The sequence below is a fragment of the Propithecus coquereli genome, unplaced genomic scaffold (assembly GCF_000956105.1).
Source record: "Propithecus coquereli isolate 6110/MARCELLA unplaced genomic scaffold, Pcoq_1.0 Scaffold16, whole genome shotgun sequence".
Taxonomy (NCBI): Eukaryota; Metazoa; Chordata; class Mammalia; order Primates; family Indriidae; genus Propithecus; species Propithecus coquereli.
The window spans coordinates 12317283-12340959 of record NW_012140524.1 but is presented as its reverse complement, the minus strand read 5'-3'; the positions used below and the strand labels follow the sequence as shown (position 1 = coordinate 12340959).

The following is a 23677-nucleotide window of genomic DNA, read 5'->3' as shown; positions in this document are numbered from 1 at the left end:
TAGGAACACTCATACACTGCTGGTGGGACTGCAAACTAGTGCAACCTCTGTGGAAAGCAATATGGAGATACCTTAATGAGATACAAGTAGAACTACCATTTGACCCAGCAATCCCATTACTGGGCATCTACCCAAAAGAACAAAAGTTGCTCTATGAAAAAAACACCTGCACTCGAATGTTCATAGCAGCACAATTCACAATTCCAAAGATGTGAAAACAACACAAATGTCCATCAATACCTGAGTGGATTAATAAACTGTGGCATATGTATACCATGGAGTACTATTCAGCTTTAAGAAACAATGGTGATATAGCACCTCTTGTATTCCCCTGGAAAGCGCTGGAACACATTCTACTAAGTGAGGTATCCCAAGAATGGAAAAACAAGTACCACATGTACTCACGATCAAATTGATATTAACTGATCAACACTTAAGTGCACATATAAGAATAACGTTTATTGGTTGTTGGGCAGGGGGAGTGGGGAGGGGGAGGAGGGGACGGGCATATGCACAAACAATGAGTGCGATGCACACCTCCCGGGGGATGGACACGCTTGAAGCTCGGACTTGGCGGGGAGAGGGGACAAGGGCAACGTACGTAACCTAAACATCTGTACCCCCATAATATGCTGAAATAAAAAAAAAAGAATAACTGATGTTTAGCAGTGGTTAGGATTACCCACTTGCTAATAAATAAAATTGACAAAAAAAATCAAAAAAAAGAGCAAGAACAAAGAACCTGAGGCCTTGTAATAAACTTGAAGTGTTCAAAGTATAGCAAGAGGGTCTAATGTAGCTGAAGAGTAAGGAATAGGGCAACAGTAACAGGAGATGAGATTAGAAAGATAAAAAGAAATGTTGGTGGATAAAGTGCTTTAGAGGATAGGACAGATTATTTAGGGCCCCGTAGGTCATTGGAAAGATTCTATGTTACTATAAGGCACATAGGAAGGCACAGAGTGGCAGCATGATCTAATTTTCATTTTGAAAGGATTTCTTTAGTTACTATGTTGAGAAGAAGCTCTTAAGCAGACTGGAGTAGAAGTAGAAAGATGTTATCAGGAGGCTCTTGCAATGACTAAGGCTAGATATGATGGTGGAGACCACTGGGGGTGTAGAATGCAATGAGAAGTGGTGTCTTAGTCAATTCAGGCTGATAGAATAGCATAGACTTGGTGACTTAAACAAAAGACATTTATTTCTCACATTTCCAGAGGCTGGGGAGTCTGAGATGAGGGTGCCAGCATGGTTGGGTTAGGTGAGGGCCCTCTTCTGGTTTGCAGATAGCCATCTTCTTGCTGTTCCTCACATGGAGAGAGAGAGGGAGAGGGAGATCTCATTTCTCTTCATACAAGGGCACCAATCTTATCATGAGGGCTTTATCCTCATGACCTAATTACTTCCCAAAGGCCCCATGGACAAATACCATCACATTGGAAATTAGGATTTCAACACATAAATCTAGGAGGGACAAAACATTCAGCCCATAATAGGGTAAGATTTTAATAGTAGAACAAAAAGAAATTTGCTAATCGATGTGAAGGTCAGCTGTAAGAGAAAGAATGAATCAATACATTTTGTTAAAATGAAATTGAAAATTTATAACCACTGCATCACAGACCAAATGTCAGTCATTTTTGTTTATCATAGAATTTCCCTTTGCCTCCCCAAAGTTTATTTTTCAGCTGGCTTCCTGGAAATGCTATCTTTGAGAATATACTTCCACTCCCCTCATAGCATATGCTATTCACTTGAGAATAAAGAATAGCTCACCATCATGGCCACCTGAGAACTGTGTCTACCTTCCTAGAAATCAGTTAATGACATTAATTTTGAAATAACAAAAAGAAAATGATGCTTTATTAATATAGTGCTAATAATTTTAAAAGGGCTGAGAAGTACCCATTGGTATAGGGGAAAAATGGATATGCTTTTTATGATAAAAATAATGTCTTTAAGTAAAGAAGAAAAGTTGTTTTAATTCCATATACCTATAAACACAATTAGTCCTTTGATTAACCATTTTTCCCTTTTCCTTCTGCTTTTTTTTTTTTTTTAGATGTTCTTGGCAGCCCTGTCACTCTGCTATATTGCCAAGGCACAAGGTGGAGTCATTATGAAAAGTTCCATCACTCAGATAGAAAGGAGATTTGACATATCCTCTTCTCTTGCTGGTTTAATTGATGCAGGCTTTGAAATCGGTAATTTAATTTCTTTTTCTATTTTAATAACCAGACTTGCAGAGGTTAAAAAAAATCAAAACTGTTCATACATACTTTACACCACTGGTTCTCAACTGGGGTAAATTTGTCTCTTGGGGGCAATTTGGTAATATCTGAAGACATTTTTGCTTATCATAACTGGACAGAGGATGGAAGGCGATGATACAGGTATCTAGAGTTGGAAGCCAGGAATGCTACTAAACATTCTACAATGCACAGGACTGACCCAACAGCAAAGAATTATCCAGCCCTAAATGTTGATAGTGAGGATATTGAAAAACCCTGAACTGACATAAAATCATTGCTTGCAAACTAACAGTTTGTGAGGCTTTACCTCCCCTCTCTGGAGATGCCCTAGTGTGAAGAAAAGGTTAAGGGAGGACTACGATTCTTATGATTTGAGGAGGGAGGAACCACTTTGGAGCAACCTACATCAGATTTCTATTGTTTTAACTGGATACAGGATTTGGGAATAAAAGTCTTCTTTGCATTTTTAGAACATTAAAGATATTGTTTTGTTGTGTCCATTTTAATTTGGGTTTCCTCAAAAATAGTGAGGTTTATATAATTATTGAAAATTATTTTTCTTATTTTATGAATTGGTAGCTCATTGCCTCTGCATATTTTTTCTTTTACTTTCCACTTTTTAATTATTTGAGGGACCCCAAAATTATGTCTATTGTATAGATTGCAAATTTTTTCTATAAGTTTGCTGTTTACCTTTTAATTTTATTTATAATATTCTTCACTAATAAGTATTTTCTTTTATTTATTTATTTATTTATTTTTAATTTCGGCATATTATGGGGGTACAGATGTTTAGGTTACGTATGTTGCCCTTGCCCCCCCAACTAATAAGTATTTTAAAAAGTAATTGTTTTAAAGGAAGACCTCTTTATCTTTTCCTTATGAATTCCCAATTTTTGTGATTCAAAACATATTACACTGTACATGTCCTTCACTCTACCACCTCTCAGACATCTAGAATTTTAGAATTAGAATGTTATTAGTTTTAAATTTTAATTCACTATATTTCTCTTTTTATTAAGAAATTGAGTCTCAATATTTTTGTGAAATTTTGCAACTGTTTAAAGCAATTATTTGAACATCATTATAAATTTGACTAATTTCTTTGCTTACCTATGTTTCTTGAATCCTGTCACTTCAAGTCTCATCTTTATTTTTCCTGTGGTATATCTTCAAGTATAGTCAGCTCTCTATCCGTGGGTTCCATATTTGTGAATTCAACCACCGCAGATGGAAAATATTAAAAAAAATCTAAAAATAAAAAATGGCAATACAACAATAAAAATAATACAAATAAAAATGATACAGTATAACAACTGAAATTTACATAGCATTTACATTGTATTAGGTATTATATGTAATCTAGAGATGATTTAAAATATACAAGAGGCTGTGTGTAGGTTATATGCAAATACTGCACCATTTTATCATATATAAGGGGCTTGAGCATCTGCAGATCTTGGTATCTGCTGGGCAGCCTGGAACCAATCTCCCATGGACACTGAGGGATGGCTGTAGTTATTTTTTCAAGAAAGAATTGAACACATGGCATATTTCCTAAGCCCTTGTTTGTTGGAAAATTTACTATAATATTCAAGTGATAATTTGGGCATGGAATTCAAAATTGAAAATCTTTTTTTTCAGAACATTAAAACATTTATCTGCTGTTTTATAACATTCAATGTTGTGTATAAGAAATTATTATAAGTATGATTCTCATGCAGTAATATACATCTCCTCTTTATCTCTGAATCTCAGAAAATTTACCAGTTTATGTCTAAAACTGTCTTTTTTTACATTACTTCTGCTGGAGAGATGTAGCAACTATCATGGGAATGTATTTTCTGTTTCTTATTTGTTTCCTCCTCTATTTTTAATTTTTTCCTTCTGAAACATACATGAGATGAATATTAAATTTTCTGGGTATTTTTCCCTTTAAACTTTTTTCTTCTTAATTTCTACCTTTTTCCTTTATGTTTCATCAATCTTCTCAGATGCCATGTTCCATCTTATCATATCAAGTTCTAATTTGTACATTTTTCTATAATATTTTAAATTTACAACAAGGCTTTATTGTTCTCTTATTATTTTTAGTCTGCCAGTTTGGGTTTTATGGATGCATCATGCTATTGTATCTCTAAAGATACTAACTGGATTTTTAAAAAATTTTCTACTACTTTTAGTTTAATCCTTATTTGTTTCTTGTGTTACTTTATTTGCTGGTTCATTTGGTACTTTTCATGCTATTTTTTTCCATCATTGTTCAGTAATTCCTCATTGCTGTCTGTCATTGTTATACATGAGGCTCTAGATGGATCGAAATTGGTCGTGACTCCCTCCACTTGGAATGCTCTTCTTTCTCTTTTTAATCTAAATAATGTATGCTCAACATTAAATCTCAAGTGGCCTCTCCTCTAGGAAACTTTCCTGAAGCCCCTAATGAATTTAAGTTCCCCCTTTCTGTGGTCTAATAGCACCTCTATCTATCGATTTCTGTCACTAGTATGTAAATTTCTTAAGGACAGGTACCGTGTTTTTTTTTTTTTAATTTCCATTATGTACCTACTATGATATTCGACTTTTCCATGAGTGGCTTAATGCAGGCGAGTTCTCTTTCTCAATTAGATTATTGGTCTTTGAGGGAAGGTACTATGTCTTAGGCTCTACTTACATTCATTGTGGAGCTTTCGAATCTACTAGACACAAAATTGGACTAAGCCATGATATTCATGTTAGGTACATAATAGAAATTTTTTAAAATGGTAGGAATAAATTAATAAATGCATGTATGAGTGACTACCTTTCCCTCCGATCGGGAAGATCTTTCTCCATTTTTCTCCATTCCCATATAATCCAGGCAACTCCAAATTTTTCAGTAATTTTTGCTTCACTAACATTGTCAAATAATTCAAGTGCTTTCTTTTGTATATGAAATCTATTTATTATTATTATTATACAACTTTTCAGTGAGTGGCTTAATGCAGGTGAGTTCTCATTCTCAGGTGGATTATTGGTCTTTGAGGGAAGGTATTATGTTTTAGGCTCTATTTACATTCACTGAGGGGCTGTCGAATCTACTAGACACAAAATTGGACTAAGTCATATCAACATAATTTTATACTCCTTCCTTTTAGGAAATTTGTTGGTCATTGTATTTGTAAGTTACTTTGGATCCAAACTACACAGACCAAAGATGATTGGAATTGGTTGTTTAACTATGGGAATTGGAGGTATTTTGATTGCTCTACCACATTTCTTCATGGGACGGTAAGTATTAAATAGCTCTGTGTCATTAATTATCATTAGCTTGTAAATTAGTAGTGGAATTTCATTTTTTTTTCTTTTAAATAGGCAGTTACTTTTTGAGAAGAAAACCCACTATGTGTAGAAATGGAGTATATTTTCTACATAATAATTTATTGCTTTATTCATCATGGTTTTCACAGACTTTGAAATAAGAATAACACTAGAAAAGGTGTACAGTTTCATATGGAATAAATATTCTCTTTATGACTTTTTAGTATAACATAATATACTTCATGTCTTTGCCTATAAGATTTTGATTATACTCAATAAGATTTCACCACTTAACGCGTTGGCATAGGTTTTCCCACCACCATTTCGCTGAGGATGTTCTTCCTAATGTCACAGTGTATTTATGATTAGAGTCAGATGATAATGAGAGAAAACTTAAAATAGCCGTCACTTATGTAAGACAGAAGCTTATTTTTCACATAAAAGTTAATGTAGCCAGCCCAAGGATTATACGATACTGCTTTTTGTCATCGTATTGCTCTGCCTTGCATGGCCTTGACATCATGGTCCAAATTATGGCAATGTATTTCCAGGTAACAGGAGGGAAGGAGAGAAGAAGAGAAGAAGAACAAGAAGAAACAAAGAGTGCACACAGACTGAGGCTTAAAAAAACATTTTCAGAAGCATAATACTACTACTGACTTCACATTGACCAGAAGTTAGTTACATTTTGCACATAAACAAAAAGATATTTAAAAAATAGACTTTATTCCAGGTTCCATGTTCCCAGATAAAAATCTCAACTTCAATTACTATGGAAGGAGAGAATAAGGGATATTGAAGGACAATGAGCATTTCCTGCCAGAGACACCAGTTACTTACTTATTGCCAAATCCGGCAATCATGCCTTTTGGTTGCAATATTAATTCTATTTTTTTCCCTTACATTTGACCCTTATAAGAACTTTTCTTATTTGTGGTACTGCTCCTTCTTATTTTCATCATATTACACTCTCTGGATTCATTTCCTATCTTTGTGTCCTCTTCTTCATGTCCATATTTTGCTTTTGCTTCTGATACTATAATGTGTGTGTCCCTAAGTTCCCTCTTTAATCTTATTAATTTCTTATCTTCATGATTTATATGGAGAATATGCCATAAATGCAACTATCACAACTTCATCTTTCATTGCTTCACTCATTTGAGGGCCACAGTCTAGGCCTGCAGTTCTCTAAATCTGTGGTCCCCAAACCCTGATACTGGTCCATGGCCCATTAGGAACCAGACCACATGGCAGGAGGTGAGTGGCGGGTGAGTGAGCTAAGCTTCATCTGTATTTACAGCTGCTCCTCATCGCTTGCATCACCGTCTGAGCTCTGCCTCCCTTCAGATCAGTGGCAGCATTAGATTCTCATAGGACTGTGAACCCTACTGTAAACTGCACATGCAAAGGATCTAGGTTGCACAGTCCTTACGAGAATCTAATGCCTGATGATTTGAGGTGGAGCTGAGGCATTGATGCTAGCTAGCATTGGGGAGTGGCTGCAAAACCATTCCCCCTCCCCAGTCTGTGGAAAAACTGTCTTCCATGAAACTGGTCCCTGGTGCCAAAAAGTTTGGAGACCATTGCTCTAATCGTGCCATAATATGTCATACCTTTGTACCTGCTGTTTCTACAGCCTTGAATACTTTTCTTCCTTCGTCTACTTATTAAACTCCTATCCATCTTCAAGATTCATTTTACATATTACTCTCATTGTGAAGTCTTCTCTGATCTAGCCCCCTCACCTCCAAGCAAAGCTAATCATCTCTTTTTCCTTTGTGACAACTCAGTACCCTATATGTTAAACTTATTATATCTTTTATCATATATGTTTATCTTAGGGAGTGTGAAATTCCCTAGGTACAACAACAGTGTTTTATTTCTAGCTTTTTGAAACTGAGCATAATGCCTGGCATATAGTAGGCTGCCTTTGAAGCTCACAGGGTATCTCAGTATTTTTGGATATCAGTATTTGTCCCTATTCTAGCTCCATCTCCCAGGATTACAGCAAGGTGATGATGCACCTTGCCAGGAGAGTATTGAATGATCTTTCTTAGTAGACATTCCCATTTCACTTTTTCCCATCACATCTAAAATACAGGCTGGGAAATTAACGAAGAGGATTCTGGATTTGGAGAAGAGAGTGGTGCAGATAAAAGGGAAAACCTCTCTGTATTTCCGGGAAAAGTGAAAATATTCAGTAGCTAAGCAAAATGTTAAATCCAGTGATGTTCTTATAGTTACAGGTATTCTAGAGAAACTTACACTGATCCATCAGAAAATTCAACATCAAGCTTAGCAACTTGTTTAAGTAATCAAACTTTATCATTCAATAGAACCTCGCCTGAGATAGTGGGAAAAGGTAAGAATTAATAGAGACAATAAAAGTATTCTAAAATTTATAAATTTAATTGCATCTATAAAAATTATTGTGATATTCATTAGCAAAATGGATTTAAAAGCTAATAGAATAAATATTTGATCCTTACATACAGACAAAATCATAGTTTTAATATATACAGTGGACCCTTAAACAACACAAGTTTGAACTGCACAAGTCCACTTACATGTAGATTTTTTTCAACTAAACACGAATTAAAAAATACAGTATTCACAGTATACAAAACCTGTGTATGCTGAGGATCTACTTTTCCTATACACGAGTTCCACATAGCCAGCTTCAGAACTTGAGTTTGTTTGAATTTGGGTATACACAGGTGGTTCTGGAAAAAATTCCCAGTGTATACTTAGGAATAACTGTGTTTTATATAAAGAGCTTTTAGGAGTAGATAAGAAAAGAGAGTGATTTCAATCGAAAATTGTCAAATAGCATACGCATTTAAAATAGAAAAGCAGAATGTGACATAAATACGCAAATAATGTAAAATTTGCTCTTTGTGAAAAATGTGAATTATTATACCAACTGAAAATTTTTTTACCTATTATAACACAAATCATAAATTCTAATTACAAATTATAACAATAAAAATTTTCTATCTATTAAATTAAAAAAGATTAAAATAAAAAATTAGGTGGAGGAAAAAAGATATTACATTTTATATATTTCAGGGAGTGCGTAAATTTTCAACTCTTTCTGGAGACTAATTTTCAATATATATTAAAGAACAAAAACATATCTACTTAACTCAATAATTCTACTTTTATTGATTATTTTAAGGAAACAATCAGGAATATGCACAAAGACTTATTTACAAGTATAACCATGACGTTCCTGTTTAACAAAATAAAAAATTAGAAATATTTTGCAATTTAAAATTAAGAGATTGATTAAATGAATTATGAAGCTGCTATTCAACATACTACTATAGAGTCATTAAAATTTTGATATAAATGAAATCTTAACATGGGGAAATTTTCATAATATAGTGTTAACTGTATAAGCAGGTTATAATATGAACTGGATATTTATTAATAAGTATATAATATACATAATAAAGATTATACATATTTTTGTGCACTAAAAATGTGGAAGGCATTTAACAACACTTGAAGTGATCCGTGTAGTGTGATTACAGATAATTTTTACTTGTTTGGTTTTGATGTGTGCTTCTCTGTATTTTCAAACTTTGCCAAATGAATATGAATCAATTGTAATTAAAAAAAACAAAAAAATTAAATGGAACAATTAAGGGTTTAAAGTAGTTGAATTTCTAATAAGAACTAAAATTAATGTTTAAAATAAAACACTCTCTTGTCTGTACAGGTTGTGGAAAGGAAACTGGGTCATACATGTGGGTATATGTCTTATTGGGTAATATGCTTCGTGGAATAGGGGAAACTCCCATAGGACCATTGGGGATGTCTTACATTGATGATTTTGCCAAGGAAGGACGTTCTTCTGTCTATATAGGTAATATACAGAAAATATTGCATTGTATCATTACTTTCCCTGGGTCTACTCTTGAAATAATAGTGTTACTAAACTCATTCTTTTACTTAACGGAAAAATTATTTGGAGAAGTGTATTGTGTAATATTACTATAAAAAAAATGTTGAATAAGACTCATGTATTCTTGGCATCTGATAAAAATTGTCCTGTAATATTTTCAGGTTTTTTGGGTGGAATAGGAATGATTGGTCCAATCCTTGGCTTTATAATGGGATCTCTGTTTGCTAAACTCTACGTGGACATTGGATACGTAGATTTGAGTAAGTACAATCAGAACAAGTTACCATGGTAGCGTCTTTCAAGTAGAGGGCACCATTCTTCCAAATAACTGAAGTAACTCTTTCAATAGTCTTTTGCTTACTATTTTTCAAATGTTACAAGTAGGAAATAAATGAATTAGTAATAAGGATAAACAATAAAATTCAGCTCCTATTTATATCATGTTTTTACAACTAAGTAGCAAATGAGAGAATTTTTAACAAACTTAATTTAGATTACTTAATCCAAAGTAATCAAACTTAAAATGCCCGTCTCCCGTAACTGACTTCTCAGTCAGGTAAATTTCATTTTTCAGTTGATGTGGTTTGAATGTGGAAGTGCAGAACTTATACTTTACTAATGCCTCCTTGTGGCTGCTGCACTGACTTATGGCTACAGTGGTTTGAGAGACTCCACTGTGCTGGGACTCCAAGTGGTTATGGTCATTTTTCCTGGTCCTTGTAGAGGGCTTGGCATATGGTGACATTCAGTAAGTTCTTGTTGCACAAATGAATAAAAGAGAGGACACATAAATGACATCATGACCTTCCTCCTCATCTCAGAGCATGCTTTCTTTCTTAATTCATAGAAGAAATTATTAAAACTGTCTCAACTTCAGGCTTTCCTTCCTACAAATATTCCTGTACCATATCCATCTTTCTTTTTCCCAGCTCAGTGGAAAAGGTATTCATCTTCAGTCAATGTTAATAGATACACCTGGGGTTTGGACTCCCTTTTCCTGCCTCTTCCAAGATCTAGTACCATCAATCCTTGTTTGATCCATCCTGCATCTTCAACCTCTGTATATCCACCCTTCTCTTTCTCATAAGCAAACACACTGAAGTTTCTCTTATCTTTTTACATATGTATAATTTTTTATATCCCCAGACAAATTTCTGGCTGGCTTTCTGTTTTTTCTATTTCTCTTAAGAGCCAAGCACCTAGAAGAAAATCAACTAAATTAGATGTCTCACCTTCTCACATCCCATCCATTTCTCAATCCACTATAATCTGGCTTCTACCACTGATGAAACACAATCAATTTCTGTCTAAATTTACTAATCCTAATGAATACTTTTCTCTAATTTGTTTTAATTAGTATTTCTAGTACCTATTTGTATTTTTCCTTCTTACATGTCTTATAAGCACTTAAAGGACAATGTGTCAAAATCTGGGCTCATCATCTTACCCACACTTTATTCCCTATATTCCCTTTCTTGATGAATATCTTTACCTTAATTCAATTATTGACTAAATTATCGTATAACCTTTCACCTGAACTCTCTGCCTCCAGTCTTATCCATTCTTACTCATATTGCTTCCAGAATAATCTGTCTAAGTAAATCTGATTCATGTTATCCCTTGTTTGTGGATGTTTCGATGGCTTCACATTGCACTTGTGGATGAGAGCCAAACTCCTTAGAATGGCGTGCATGAATCTACAATCTTTTTCACATTTTTTACTATTGACCTCTCTACTTCTTTCCTTCTCTTCTCTAATATATACCTTATGTACTAGCCACACCACACTAATTGCAGGTCTCTCAATATGCCCTGTAATCTCACACTTCTGTACATTTTCTTACACTTGGAAATATTTTTCTCCCTTTTTCATTTGCATTGTTCCTAAAGTTTATTCCAAAATGTGGTTCCTGTTCAGAGAAGCCTTATCGCACCATTTCCCACTGGTGTTTTCCACCAAATTTTTTCCTATTAATCACCAAGAGCATGCCTTTGTAGTAGACTTTATCATGAGCCATAAATATTAGAGTACTTAACCTGCCTTCTCTTCTAGAATATCACAGAATGGTATCTATCTTAACATATAATAAGTAATTAGTGTTTGTGAATATTCAAATATGACTTTTTATCTCACCAGGACATCAATAGATCACTCCAAAGAGATCAAAGGATTCATTTCCATAATGAAGTAGACATTATAGTAAGCCAACAGTAGCCATGAATTTTAAATTTTTTGCTAACATAAAATTAAAGCAAGTACCTGATGAAATGTTTTGTATCTTTTATTTTAGACATGTGACTTAGAGTAGGTACACATTATGTACATTATTTCTACTCGTTCATCTCCAATTTCATCACTGTTTTATCACTAAGAGTGCAAAAATAAGTGGTAAATATCTTTAGGGTAATAGTTTTGTAACTTCTCTACTCTATTCAGAAATAATTGTTCACAGTATCGTATAATTCATGATTCAGTTTCTACCACTGAATGTTCAGACTTTATTACATCTTCTCTAATTCAGTGATGAGTATGAAGTGAACTTATTATAAAGTATAATAAGTTATACTCCATTTCCTAGAGGAGCCAAAAAGATAACATAAATGAGTAAAGAATGTCAGGTACAGGAAACTAGGATGTGATAGTTAGACTGGGAAGAATTGGTGATGGCGAACTGCTCTCTCCATGTACCCTAAAGCACATGTGCTCCTTAGAACTGGCCTATTCTTTTCATGCAGAAATTTGGGCCAAGCATTGGCAAGCCCTTCTGACTGGTTTTCAAGAAAATCCAGAAACCAATATTTTTATGTAGAATTTTCCAATTTTTACGATGTGTGTGAGCCAAGGAAAACACTTTGCCAGACCATATCTGGCTAGGTTATGACCTTTAGTTCCTATATGTAGACCAGTGAAAGAACAGAAAAAAATGTCATCGAAATTACATTTCTGACAGGTGATAAATGAATATTCAGCATGTAGACAGAGTCACTAATTTAACCACTCATTTCCTGAAGTCTGTCTTGTGTTGTTGACTATAAAACAGTATGATTATGTAAATCAATTTTAAACCCAGATCTGTGCATAGTTAAAAATAATTTATTTCTATATCATTTTAAATCAAGTCAATGTTTTCTCATGTTAATGAGTTTTCTCATAGGTGAAAGAGTAATGGCACTGTTAAATCATACTTCAAACTTTCATGGTATGTGTATGTGTATGTATGTTTCTGTGTGCATATACTTTTTTATTTCTTATCATTTTTATTTTATTGTGGTAAGAACAATTAACATGAGATCTAACCTCTTGACAGTTTTTAAAAGTACAATTTACCTTGGAACAGCACAGGTTTGAACTATGCATGGCTACTTATACACAGATTTTTTTAAATGAATATATTAGAAAAATTTGGGGAGATTTGTGACAATTTGAAACAACTTGCAAACGACATATTGAAATATAGAAAAAAATAAGAAAAAGCTAGGTATTCCATGAATGCATAAAATATATTAAATATGTAGATACTAGTCTACTTTATCATTTACTACCCTAAAATATATGCAAATCTATTATAAAAAGTTAAAATTTATCAAAATTTATGTACAACAATACTTACAGATCTACATGACGCCATTGGCAATCGAGAGAAATGCAAACTAACATAAAGATGCACTATTATAGACAAAATAATTCTAGACTTCTTTTGGAGCCCAAAACCATGCCAAATCGCCAAAACAATCTTAAGCAAAAAGCACAAATCTCGATGTATCACATTACTAGACTTCAAGGTATACTACAAGGCTATAGTAAACAAAACAACACGGTATTGGCACAAAAAAAGAGACATAGACCAATGGAACAGACCAGAAAGCCAAGATATTAAACCATCTACCTACAACCAATTGATCTTCAACAAAGCAGACAAAAATATACACTGGGGAAAAGAAGCCCTATTCAATAAATAGTACTGGGAAAATTGGATAGCTACATACAGAAGAATTACACAGGACCCCTATCTCTCACCACTCACAAAAATTAATTCGAGATGGATAAAAGACTTAAACGTAAGGCAGGAAACTATAAAAATTCTAGATGAAAATGCAGGAAAAATTCTTCTAGAGATTGGCCTAGGCAAAGAATTTATGAGTAAGACCCCAAAAGCAATTACAGCAGCAAGAGAAATAAATAAATAGGACTTGATTAAATTAAAAGGCTTCTACGCAGCTAAGGAAATAATCAACAGTAAATAGATAACCTACACAATGGGATAAGATATTTGCAAAGTATACATCTGATAAAGGGCTAATATCCAGAATCTACAAAGAACTCAAACACGTCAGCAAGAAATAAAAATTAACCCTATTAAAAAGTGGGCAAAAGACTCGAACAGAAGTTTTTCAAAAGAAGATAGACAAATGGCCAAAAAAATATATATATACGAAAAATGCTCAACATCACTAATCATCAGGGAAATGCAAATTAAAACCATAATAAGATATCATCTTATCCCTGTCAGAATGGCTTTTATTAAAAAGTCAAAAAACAACAGATGCTGGCATGGACGCAGAGGGAAAGGAACACTTACATACTGTTTGTGAGACTGAAAACTAGTACAACCTCTATGGAAAACAGTATGGAGATTCCTCAAAAAAAACTAAAAGTAGACCTACCACTTGATCCAGCAATCCCACTACTGGGTATCCGCCCAAAGGAAAAGAATTCATTTTATCAAAAAGACACCTGCACTCATATGTTTATTACAGCACAATTCACAATTGCAAAGATATGGGATTGATCTAAGTGCCCATCAACTCATGAGTGGATTTACAAAATGTGATTTATGTATACCATAGAGTATTAGTCAGCCATAAAAAGAAATGAATTAATGTCTTTTGCAGCAATTTGGATGGAACTGGAGACCATTATCCTAAGTTAAGTATCACAAGAATGGAAAAAAAAAAAAATACCACATGTACTCTCTAATAAGTTGGAACTAACCAGTGGGCACACAATGACACAGAAGGAAGTAAAGTCACTGGAAATCAAGAAAAGGGAGGGGGAAAGGGGCAAAAACCTACCTAACTGGTACAATAAACACTATTTGGGTTATGGGCACACTAATAGCCCTGACTCAAGCATTATAAAAGCTATCCATGTAACAAAAACGTTTGTACCCCTTAATAGTTTGACATAAAAAATTTTAAAAGATGTATTATTAAATAATAACTGCATAAACTTAACTATTGTACATACTATACTGCTATGATAATTTTGTAGCCACCTCCTATTGCTATTGTGGGGAACTCAAGTGTTTAGTGTATCTTCTTAAAATACCATATGACACTAATCATCTTCATATGAGCAGTTTATTTCTCTAGTAAATTATGAATAGCAAAAAAGTGACCTCTCGTGGTTCCCCCATACTTTTCGTCCTTTTTAGTGAAGTACTGTAAACCTTAAATAACAACATGGGAGTCATATGAACTACCACTAGAGATGCTGGAAATGATCCTAAGAAGGATAAAAAAGTCATGATTTTCATAAGAAAAGTATTTCTTGAAATGTACTGTAGATTGAGGTCTGCAGCTGCCCACTATTTCAATATAAATGAATCCAGCCTTAAGATCATTGTAAAAAAAATAAAAATAAAGAAGGAAATTTGTGAAATTATCACTGCAGCTATGCAAGTGCTACAAAAGTCTTGCACTTTTAGTAAAATACCTTTTTATCTCATATTGAAAATGCAGCTTTTATGTGAGTATGTTTGTCTAGGATTGCTACGAGAAAGATGTATCTATAGACTCTAATATGATCTGAGAAAAAGTGAAGTTCTTATATGACAACCTAAAACAAAAGGAAGGTGAAGGATCTAAAGCTGGAGAATTTAATGCCAGCAAAGGATGGTTTGATAAGCTTAGAAAGAGGTATGGCTTTAAAAAATGTCAAGATAACAGAAGCAGCTTCTGCTAACCAAGAGGCAGCAGACAAGTTCCCAGATGCCATAAGAAAATCATTGAGTAGAAAGGACATCTGCCTGAGAAAGTTTTTAATGTGGACAAGTGCCCTATTCTGGAAAAATGCTGCAAAGGACATTTATAAATATGGAAGAGAAGTGAGCACCAAGATTCAAGATGGGAAAGGATAGGCTAGCTCTATTGTTCTGTACACATACCATTGGGTTTATGATCAGGACTGTTCTTACCTATAAAGGTGCTAATCCCTGAGCCTTGAAGGAAAAAGATAAACACCAGATGCTAGTCTTTTGATTGTACCAGAAGGCCTGAACAATGAGAAACCTTTTTCTGCATTAGTTCCATAGATATCTTGTTCCTGAGGCCAGGAAGTATCCTTACTGTATGGGACTGTCTTTTAAAGTTCTTTTTATATTGGAAAATGCCGCTGGCCACCCAGAATGCCATGAGTTCAACATCAAGGGCACTGAAGTGTTCTACTTGCCCCCAAACACAACATCTCTAATGCAGCCTCTACATCAGGGGATCCTAAGGACCTTTAGTACTGATCACACATGATACTACTGAAAGGATTGTCAATGCTATGGAAGAGAACACCGATAGCAAGAATATCATAAAAGTCTAGAAGGATTACACCTTTGAAGATGTCACCATTGTTATTTAAAAAGCCATGAAAGCCATTAAGCCAAAACCAATAAATTCTGCTGGAGAATACTGTGTCCAGAAGTTGTGCATGATTTCACAGAATTCACAATAGAGACAATCCAGGAAGTTATGAAAGAGATTGTACATATGGCACCAAAAAACCCACATTGTTCAAAGGTGAACTGTAGTATGGCCCAATAGTATGGGTAGTATGGAAATTTTCCATTGTTAAGTTTTTCAATCCATAAATGTGGAATGGGTTTCCAATCGATTGTGGCTTCTTTAATTTCTTTCATCATTGTTTTGAAGTTTTCAGTGTATAAGTCTTTCACCTCCTTAGTTAAATTTATTCTGAAGTATTTTATTCTTTTGATTTTATTTTAAATGGACTTGTTTTCCTAATTTCTTTTCAGATAGTTCTTGGTTAGTATATAAAAATTCAACTGGTTTCTTATGATGATTTTGTGTCCTGCAACTTTACTGAATTTTTTTTTATTTCAGCATATTATGGGGGTACAGATGTTTAGGTTACGTATGTTGCCTTTGCCCCCCACCCCCCAAGTCCGAGCTTCAAGTGTGTCCATCCCCCGGATGATGCGCATCGCACTCTTTGTGTATGCATATACCCATCCCCTCCTCCCCGCTCCCCGCTGCCTGACATCCAATAAATGTTATTCTTATATGTGCAATTATGTGTTGATTAGTTAATACCAATTTGATGGTAAGTACATGTGGTTTACTGAATTTTTTAATTCAGTTCTAACAGGTTTTTTTGTGTCTTTGAAGTCTTTAAGGTTTTCTATAAAGTCATGTTATCTGCACATAGAGACAATTTTACTTCCTTTCCAGTTTGGATGCCTTTATTTCTTTATTCTTGCTTAATTTCTGTGACATAGACTTGCAGGACTGTGTTGAATAGAAGTGGTGAGAATAAGCATCCTTGCTTGGTTCCTGAAAGCTTTCAGTTTTTCACCCTTGAATTTAATGTTAGCTGTGAGCTTTTCACATATGGCCTTCATTATATTGAGGCAATTTCCCTAGCTCATTAAGAGTTTTTATCATGAAAGACTGTTAAAATTTATCAATCCTTTTTATACATCTACTGATATGATAATGTGGTTTTTGTCCTTTATTTTGTTAATGTGGTGTTTTACACTGATTTTCAAATGTTGACTCTTACGTTTCAGGTATAAATCCCACTTGGTTATGGTGTAATGTAATATTCTTTTAATATGCTGATAAATTTGGTTTGCTAGTATTTTGCTGAGGACTCTTGCATCTATATTTATCATGAATATTGGCTTGTAGCTTTCTTTTCTCTTGGTATCCTTGTCTGGCTTTGGCATCAGGGTAATGCTGGCCTCATAAAATAAGTCTGAAGTTGTTCCTTCATCTTCAATTCTTGGAAAAAGTTTGAGAAAGGTTGATATTAGTTTTTTCTTTAAACGTTTATCAACACTCACCAGTAAAGCCATCTGGTCCTGGGCTTTTTATTGCTGGGAGGTTTTTGATTTTACATTGACCTATTTGTAGGCCTGTTTAGACTTTCTATTTCTTTATGATTTATTCATAGTAGGTTTTATTTCTCTGGAAATTTATTCATTCCTTCTCAGTTATCCAATCTTTTGATGTATAATTGCTCATAATAGTATCTTACAATTCTTTTTATCTCTGTGGAATCAGTTGTACTGTTTTATCATTCATTTCTTATTTTATTTTTTTGAGTTTTCTCTCTTTTTTCTTTCAGGGTGCAGGACCTGTGGTATTAAGGCCACAATGTGGCCTTCTAGATTCTTAAATGTAGCCTTTGACTTTTTGACTGAATCCAAAGACTGCACTTAAGGATCTAGCAGGCCACATGTGGACTTAAGGCCCTGGGTTCCTCACCCCTGGTAAGGTTTGTCAACTTTTTTATCTTTTCCAAAAAACCCAATTCTTAGTTGTGTTAATTTTTTCTATTGCTTTTCTATTCTCTATTTCATTTATTTCTACTCTAATCTTTATTATTAATATTTCTTTTCCTTTGCTAACTTTAGGTTTAGTTTATTTCTCTTTTTATAGTTTGTTGAGGTATAAAGTTTGGTTGTTTATTTGACATTATTCTTTTTTTATTGTTATAATTATATAAATTTTGTTAGTGTTTATTGAGAATAAACTATATGCCAGATGCTGTTAGTGACCATCAATTGGAGAAAATAATCTCTACTTGTAGGCTACAGGAATAAAATTTACCCTACCAATGTAGGCATTTGTCACTATAAACTTCCCTTTTAATACTGCTCTTGCTGCATCCCATGCTTTGTTATGTTGTAGTTTCAATCTTGCTTGTCTCAAAATATTTTCTAATTTTCCTTTCAATTTCTTTGACTAGTCAGTTGTTTAAAAGCGTGTTAATATTCACATATTTGTAAATTTTCCAGTTTTTCTTCTGCTATTGATTTCTAGTTTCATTCCATTGTGGTTGGAAAAGATAATTGGTATGATTTTAATATTAAATTTGAAAGGACTTGTTTTGTGGCCTAACATGTGGTCTATCTTAGAAAATGTTCCATATCTGCTTGAGAAGATTTTATATCCTGCTGTTGTTGAATAAAGGGCTTTCTACATGTTAGGTCCATTTGGTCTATAGTGTTGTTCATGTCTTCTGTTTCCTCATTGATAGTCTCTTTGGTTGTTCTATTTATAACTCAAAGTTGTGTATTAAGGTCTCCTACTAGTATATTTAGCCTATTATGGAGGGCTGACTGTAGTATACCATTTTATATAAGGGACTTGAGCATTCATGGATTTTGGGATCCCTGGGGGGGGGGGTTCCTGAAACCAACACCCCGAAATACCAAGTGATGACTGTATTGTATTCCCCTCTATTTCTCCCTTCAATTTTGTCAATATTTGCATATATATAATATTTTCGTGCTTCAATGTTGGGCACATATATGTTTATAATTGTTGTGTCTTCCTGCTGAATTAACATTTTTATCATTTTATATGTCCTTTTTTGCTTCTTGAGACAGTTTTTTACTTAAAGTTTATTTTGTCTAATATATTTATACTCACCCCTGTTTTCTTTTGGTTATCATTTACGTTGAATATCTTTTATCCAACCCTTCATTTTCAGCCTATGTGTGTCCTTAGATCTAAAATGAGTCTTATAGACAGCACGTAACTGTATTCTGTTTTATCCATTCAGCTACTGTATGTATTTTGGTTAGACAGTTTAATACATTTACATTTAGAGTAATTATTGATAGGGAAGGATTAACTGTTGCCATTTTGTTAATTGTCTGTTTTCTTTTTATCCTACAGTACCTTCATCCCTCTTTTCCTCTCTTGCTGTCTTCCTTTGTGATTTGTTGATTTTTTATATTGAGATTCTTTGACTCTTTTTTCCTTTTTTAACTTCTATAGTGCAGCCCCCAGGGTCTGGCATATACCTGGCCCCAAACAGGCAAGATAAAAACCAGTTCCTTGAGTAAAACTCAGAAAATATAAAATCTTTCCCTACCCATACAGAAGCTGAGAGCTCAGGTTTTTTGTTTTGTTTTGTTGCCTGCCAACTCTGCACTAAGTTGGAGGGGGAGCAGGAGCTGTGTTGAATGACCACATACAAGTTCAAATTGCCACAGTTGTTCTCTGTAGCCTCCAGAGCTCTAGCACATTCTGGGTCCTGTCAGCACTTTAAGATAGGTGAGATAGAAGCATGTCCCTTGGGTAGCACCTGTAAAAGTTGCAATTTTGGATGTGCAGTCCAACTCCTTCCCTTCCCAGGGATAAGCTGGGATAAGCTGAGAATTGTTTTTTTTTTTTTTTTTCCTTTCATCCACTCACTCTGTGTTGAGCTAGGTAGAAGAGCTGTGGCAAGTATCCACACACTAGTCCAAACTGCTAGTTCTTCCCAATTGTATGACACTCTACTGAGTAGGGGATTATGGCAAGAGGGTGTCTCCAATTTTCTTACTGGTTTCAATGTGTCTGGTTTTTCACTTGCCTGAAGTACAGGAGCCTCTCAACTAGTTTCTGGATTACTCACAAGTGGAATAAATCTGTGTATTGCTATTTCATCAGTGTGTTTGTGGGGGTGGAAATAGTCCAGTGCTTCCCATTCTGCAATCTTGCTAATATCTCATGTATGCTTTCTTATTATGATTGTTTATTTTATATCTACTAAAATAGCTCATTTATACTTGAGATAAAGCATTTACGTATTATCTTATGCATCCTTTAAAAGAAAATGTATTCAAAATAAAATGGTTAAATTATCCCTGACATTAAGAGTTCATCTCTTCTGGGTTACTTTTAAACTCAAATTTTCATTGTGTGTATTTTTTTTCATGCTGTATAGAGAGCTGGAGATACAGGTTTCTAGTTGTGAAATGGAGTCCCTTTATTGACTCTGAGGATTTCTTGAAAACTACTTTAGTTTAAACCAAAGGCTAAAAACACCTGTTCTTTATGAGCCAAAGAATGTATATTCTTTTCAATATTATGTAAACTATGAGGGTTAAAAGGATTGTAATATTTTATTCATTAATTTATTCAACAAATGGTGTTTTCTTGACTTCATCGGATGGTACCATAGACATTTTCAGACAACAATGAAGATTTGTATTCCTTTCATAGATAGTTCTTAAATGGTCTGCAGGCTTAAATGTCCAATGATGGCAGTTGTCCAATCATGTAATCAGAAAAGCCACCAAGTTCACACAAGCTCAGGCACATGACAAAAATGCCGTGATGGATTCCTAGACAATAGCAATTGCAAGATGTCATTAAATGTTAGACTTATCCTGGATTCAGAGATGAAAAAATATGAAAAGAAAAAATAATGTACTAGAATTGATGAAATATAGTTTACTTTCTTCAGCTATGGAGGACAGCAATCATTATCATTATTTCCTCAAAATTACTGTTTTCAAAATGATTGTTGATTGGCTTCTTCTAATTATTTATTCTAGGCACTATCAGAATAACTCCTAAGGACTCTCGTTGGGTTGGTGCTTGGTGGCTTAGTTTCCTTGTGTCTGGACTATTTTCCGTTATTGCTTCCATACCATTCTTTTTCTTGCCCAAAAATCCTTATGCACAACAGAAAGAAAGGAGAATTTTAACATCTTCACATGTGCTCAAAACAAATGAAGAAAGGAATAAAACTGCTAGTTTGCTCAACCATAAAAGCAATATTGCTGATAATGTGACTGGTAAGTATTTCACATTGATAGTCAACTTTAAATTCTTAATTTTAATGAAAAGAAAGAATGGGTACTCTAAAATATTAATAATAAATATTACCCAAACTGTCTGGAGTTAGCTTTCTTTTGCAGTAAATTTAGCTGAATTATTTCTCTAAAACTCCTGCTAAAATTAGTAAATATTTCCTGAGAACATAACAAACTGAAGAGGATAAGGTTTGTGCTCTTTAGCAGGGAGAAACCAACTAAAGGCTAAAAACATCTATTCTTTATAAGCCAAAGAATTTATATTCACTTCAATATTATATAGTGTAAACTATGTGAGTTAAAAATATTGTAATATTTCATTCATTCCTTTATTCAACAAATGACACTAGCCACCATACTTTGTCCTGGTGATAGGACATGGCCTCTGTTTTTCGAGAATTTACAACCTAGCAGGTGGTACTGAGAAGTATATAGACAATGGCAGTAAAGTGTCTTAAGTACTATGGTAAGATTAAACTTAACAATTTTCAGGTGGAGAGAGAATAAGAAGTAGGATGTCAGGAGAGGTTTCTCTCTAGGTAAACTTTAATTATAGCTTACTTTAATTAAAGTTTACCTAATAAATAATAAATTAAGATTATTTTTCTTGGTAATTTAAAAATATATATCTATACTTATATATATACACATATACATATGTAATATGTCTTACCTAAATATTCAATAATGAAATGGAACAGTAGTAATTAAGATAATTGGAGGCAGTAATGTGAATTAGGATCCTTCGCCATTTATTTGATAGTGCCTTCTTTTTCTAATATAAGCCCTAGGGGCTAATGAAGAACCATTGAGAAGCAATAACCAGGAGAATGATCTAGTAGCAAATAGAGCAAGACAATTGAAACAGTGGGGTGTCCCTCCCATTTAATTTTTATTTGTATATATTCATGGAATATAAGTGCAATTTTGCTGCATTGTTATATTGCATTATGGTGAAGTCAGGGCCTTCAGTGCATACACTGAAACAACACACATTGAACCCACCAAACAACCATCCATTATCCAGACCTCTCCTACACCGATCCCTTGAATATCCATTGTCCATCATTCCATACTCTGCCTCCAGGTGTACACACTATTAACTTCCACTTATATGTGAGAACTTGCAGTGTTTGTCTTTCTGTGTCTGAGTTGTTTCACTTAAGATAATGGCTTCTAGTTCCATTCGTGTTGGTACAAAAAATATGATTGCATTTTTTATAGCTGAATACTATTCCATTGTGCATATTACCACATTTTCTTTATCCGATCATCTGCTGATGGACACTTACGTTGACTCCATATTTTCGCTATTGTCATAGTGCTGCAATAAACATTTGAGTACAGCTATCTTTTTTATACATTGATTTCTTTTCCTTTGAGTACATACCCAGCACTGGCATTGCCGCATTATGTGGTAGTTCTATTTTAAGTTCTTTGAGAAATCTCCCACTAATTTACAATCCCACCAACAGTGTATGAGTTCCCTATTTTCCACATCCTCACCAGCATATGTTATTTTCAGTTTTTTTTTAATAATAACCATTTTGATTGGTGTAAGGTGATATCACATTTTGGTTTTAATTTGCATTTCTCTGATTATTAGTAATGCTGAACATTTTTTCATTTACTTCTTGGCCACTAAGAAGTCTTCTTTTGAAAAATGTCTACTCATGTCCTTAGCCCACTTTTTAATGGGACTAATTGTGGGTTTTGTTGTTGTTGTGTTGTTTGAGTTCCTCATAAATTCAGGATATTAGTGTCCTGTCAGATATACAGTTTGCAAGTATTTGTTCCCCTTCTTCATGTTGTCTGTTTACTTTGTTATTTCTTTAGCTGTGCAGAAGCTGTGTAGTTTAATAAAGTCCCATGTGTTTATTTTTGTTTCCGTTGCATGTGATTTTTTATCTTAGTCAAGAAATATTTGCCTAGTCCAATGTCCAAAAGAGTTTTCCTCTAGTATTTTTATAGTTTACATCTTACATACAAGTCTTTAATCCATATTGAGTTGATTTTTGTATATGGTGAGAGATAGCGGTCCAGTTTTGTTCTCCTGCATAGAGGAAAATGGGCAATCCAATTTTCCTAGCATCATTTATTGAAAAGTGTGCCCTGGCCGGGCACAGTGGCTCACACCTGTAATCCTAGCACTCTGGGAGGCTGAGACGGGTGGATCATTTGAGCTCAGGAATTCGAGACCAGCCTGAGCAAGAGCGAGACCTTGTCTCTACTAAGAATAGAAAGAAATTAGTTGGACAATTAAAAATATATAGAAAAAATTAGCCGGGCATGGTGGTGCATACCTGTAGTTCCAGCTACTCAGGAGGCTGAGGCAGAAGGATCACTTGAGCCCAGGAGTTTGAGGTTGCTGTGAGCTAGGCTGATGCCAC

The 23677-nt window shown here is 34.2% G+C and overlaps 1 protein-coding gene across 2 annotated transcripts in view; it reads left to right on the top strand.

Moving 5' to 3' along the window:
* LOC105807606 (solute carrier organic anion transporter family member 1B3-like) overlaps nt 1–23677 on the top strand; it is a 99063-nt gene that overhangs the window by 30167 nt on the left and 45219 nt on the right. Inside the window, exons 3-8 of one of the 2 annotated variants that reach the window (XM_012641037.1) lie at nt 2063–2204; nt 5387–5519; nt 7790–7911; nt 9274–9420; nt 9621–9719; nt 21027–21269. In XM_012641037.1, coding sequence (XP_012496491.1) covers nt 2063–2204; nt 5387–5519; nt 7790–7911; nt 9274–9420; nt 9621–9719; nt 21027–21269 — 886 coding nt within the window. The remainder of the gene's footprint in view (nt 1–2062; nt 2205–5386; nt 5520–7789; nt 7912–9273; nt 9421–9620; nt 9720–21026; nt 21270–23677) is intronic. The other variant, XM_012641039.1, reaches the window with a different exon arrangement.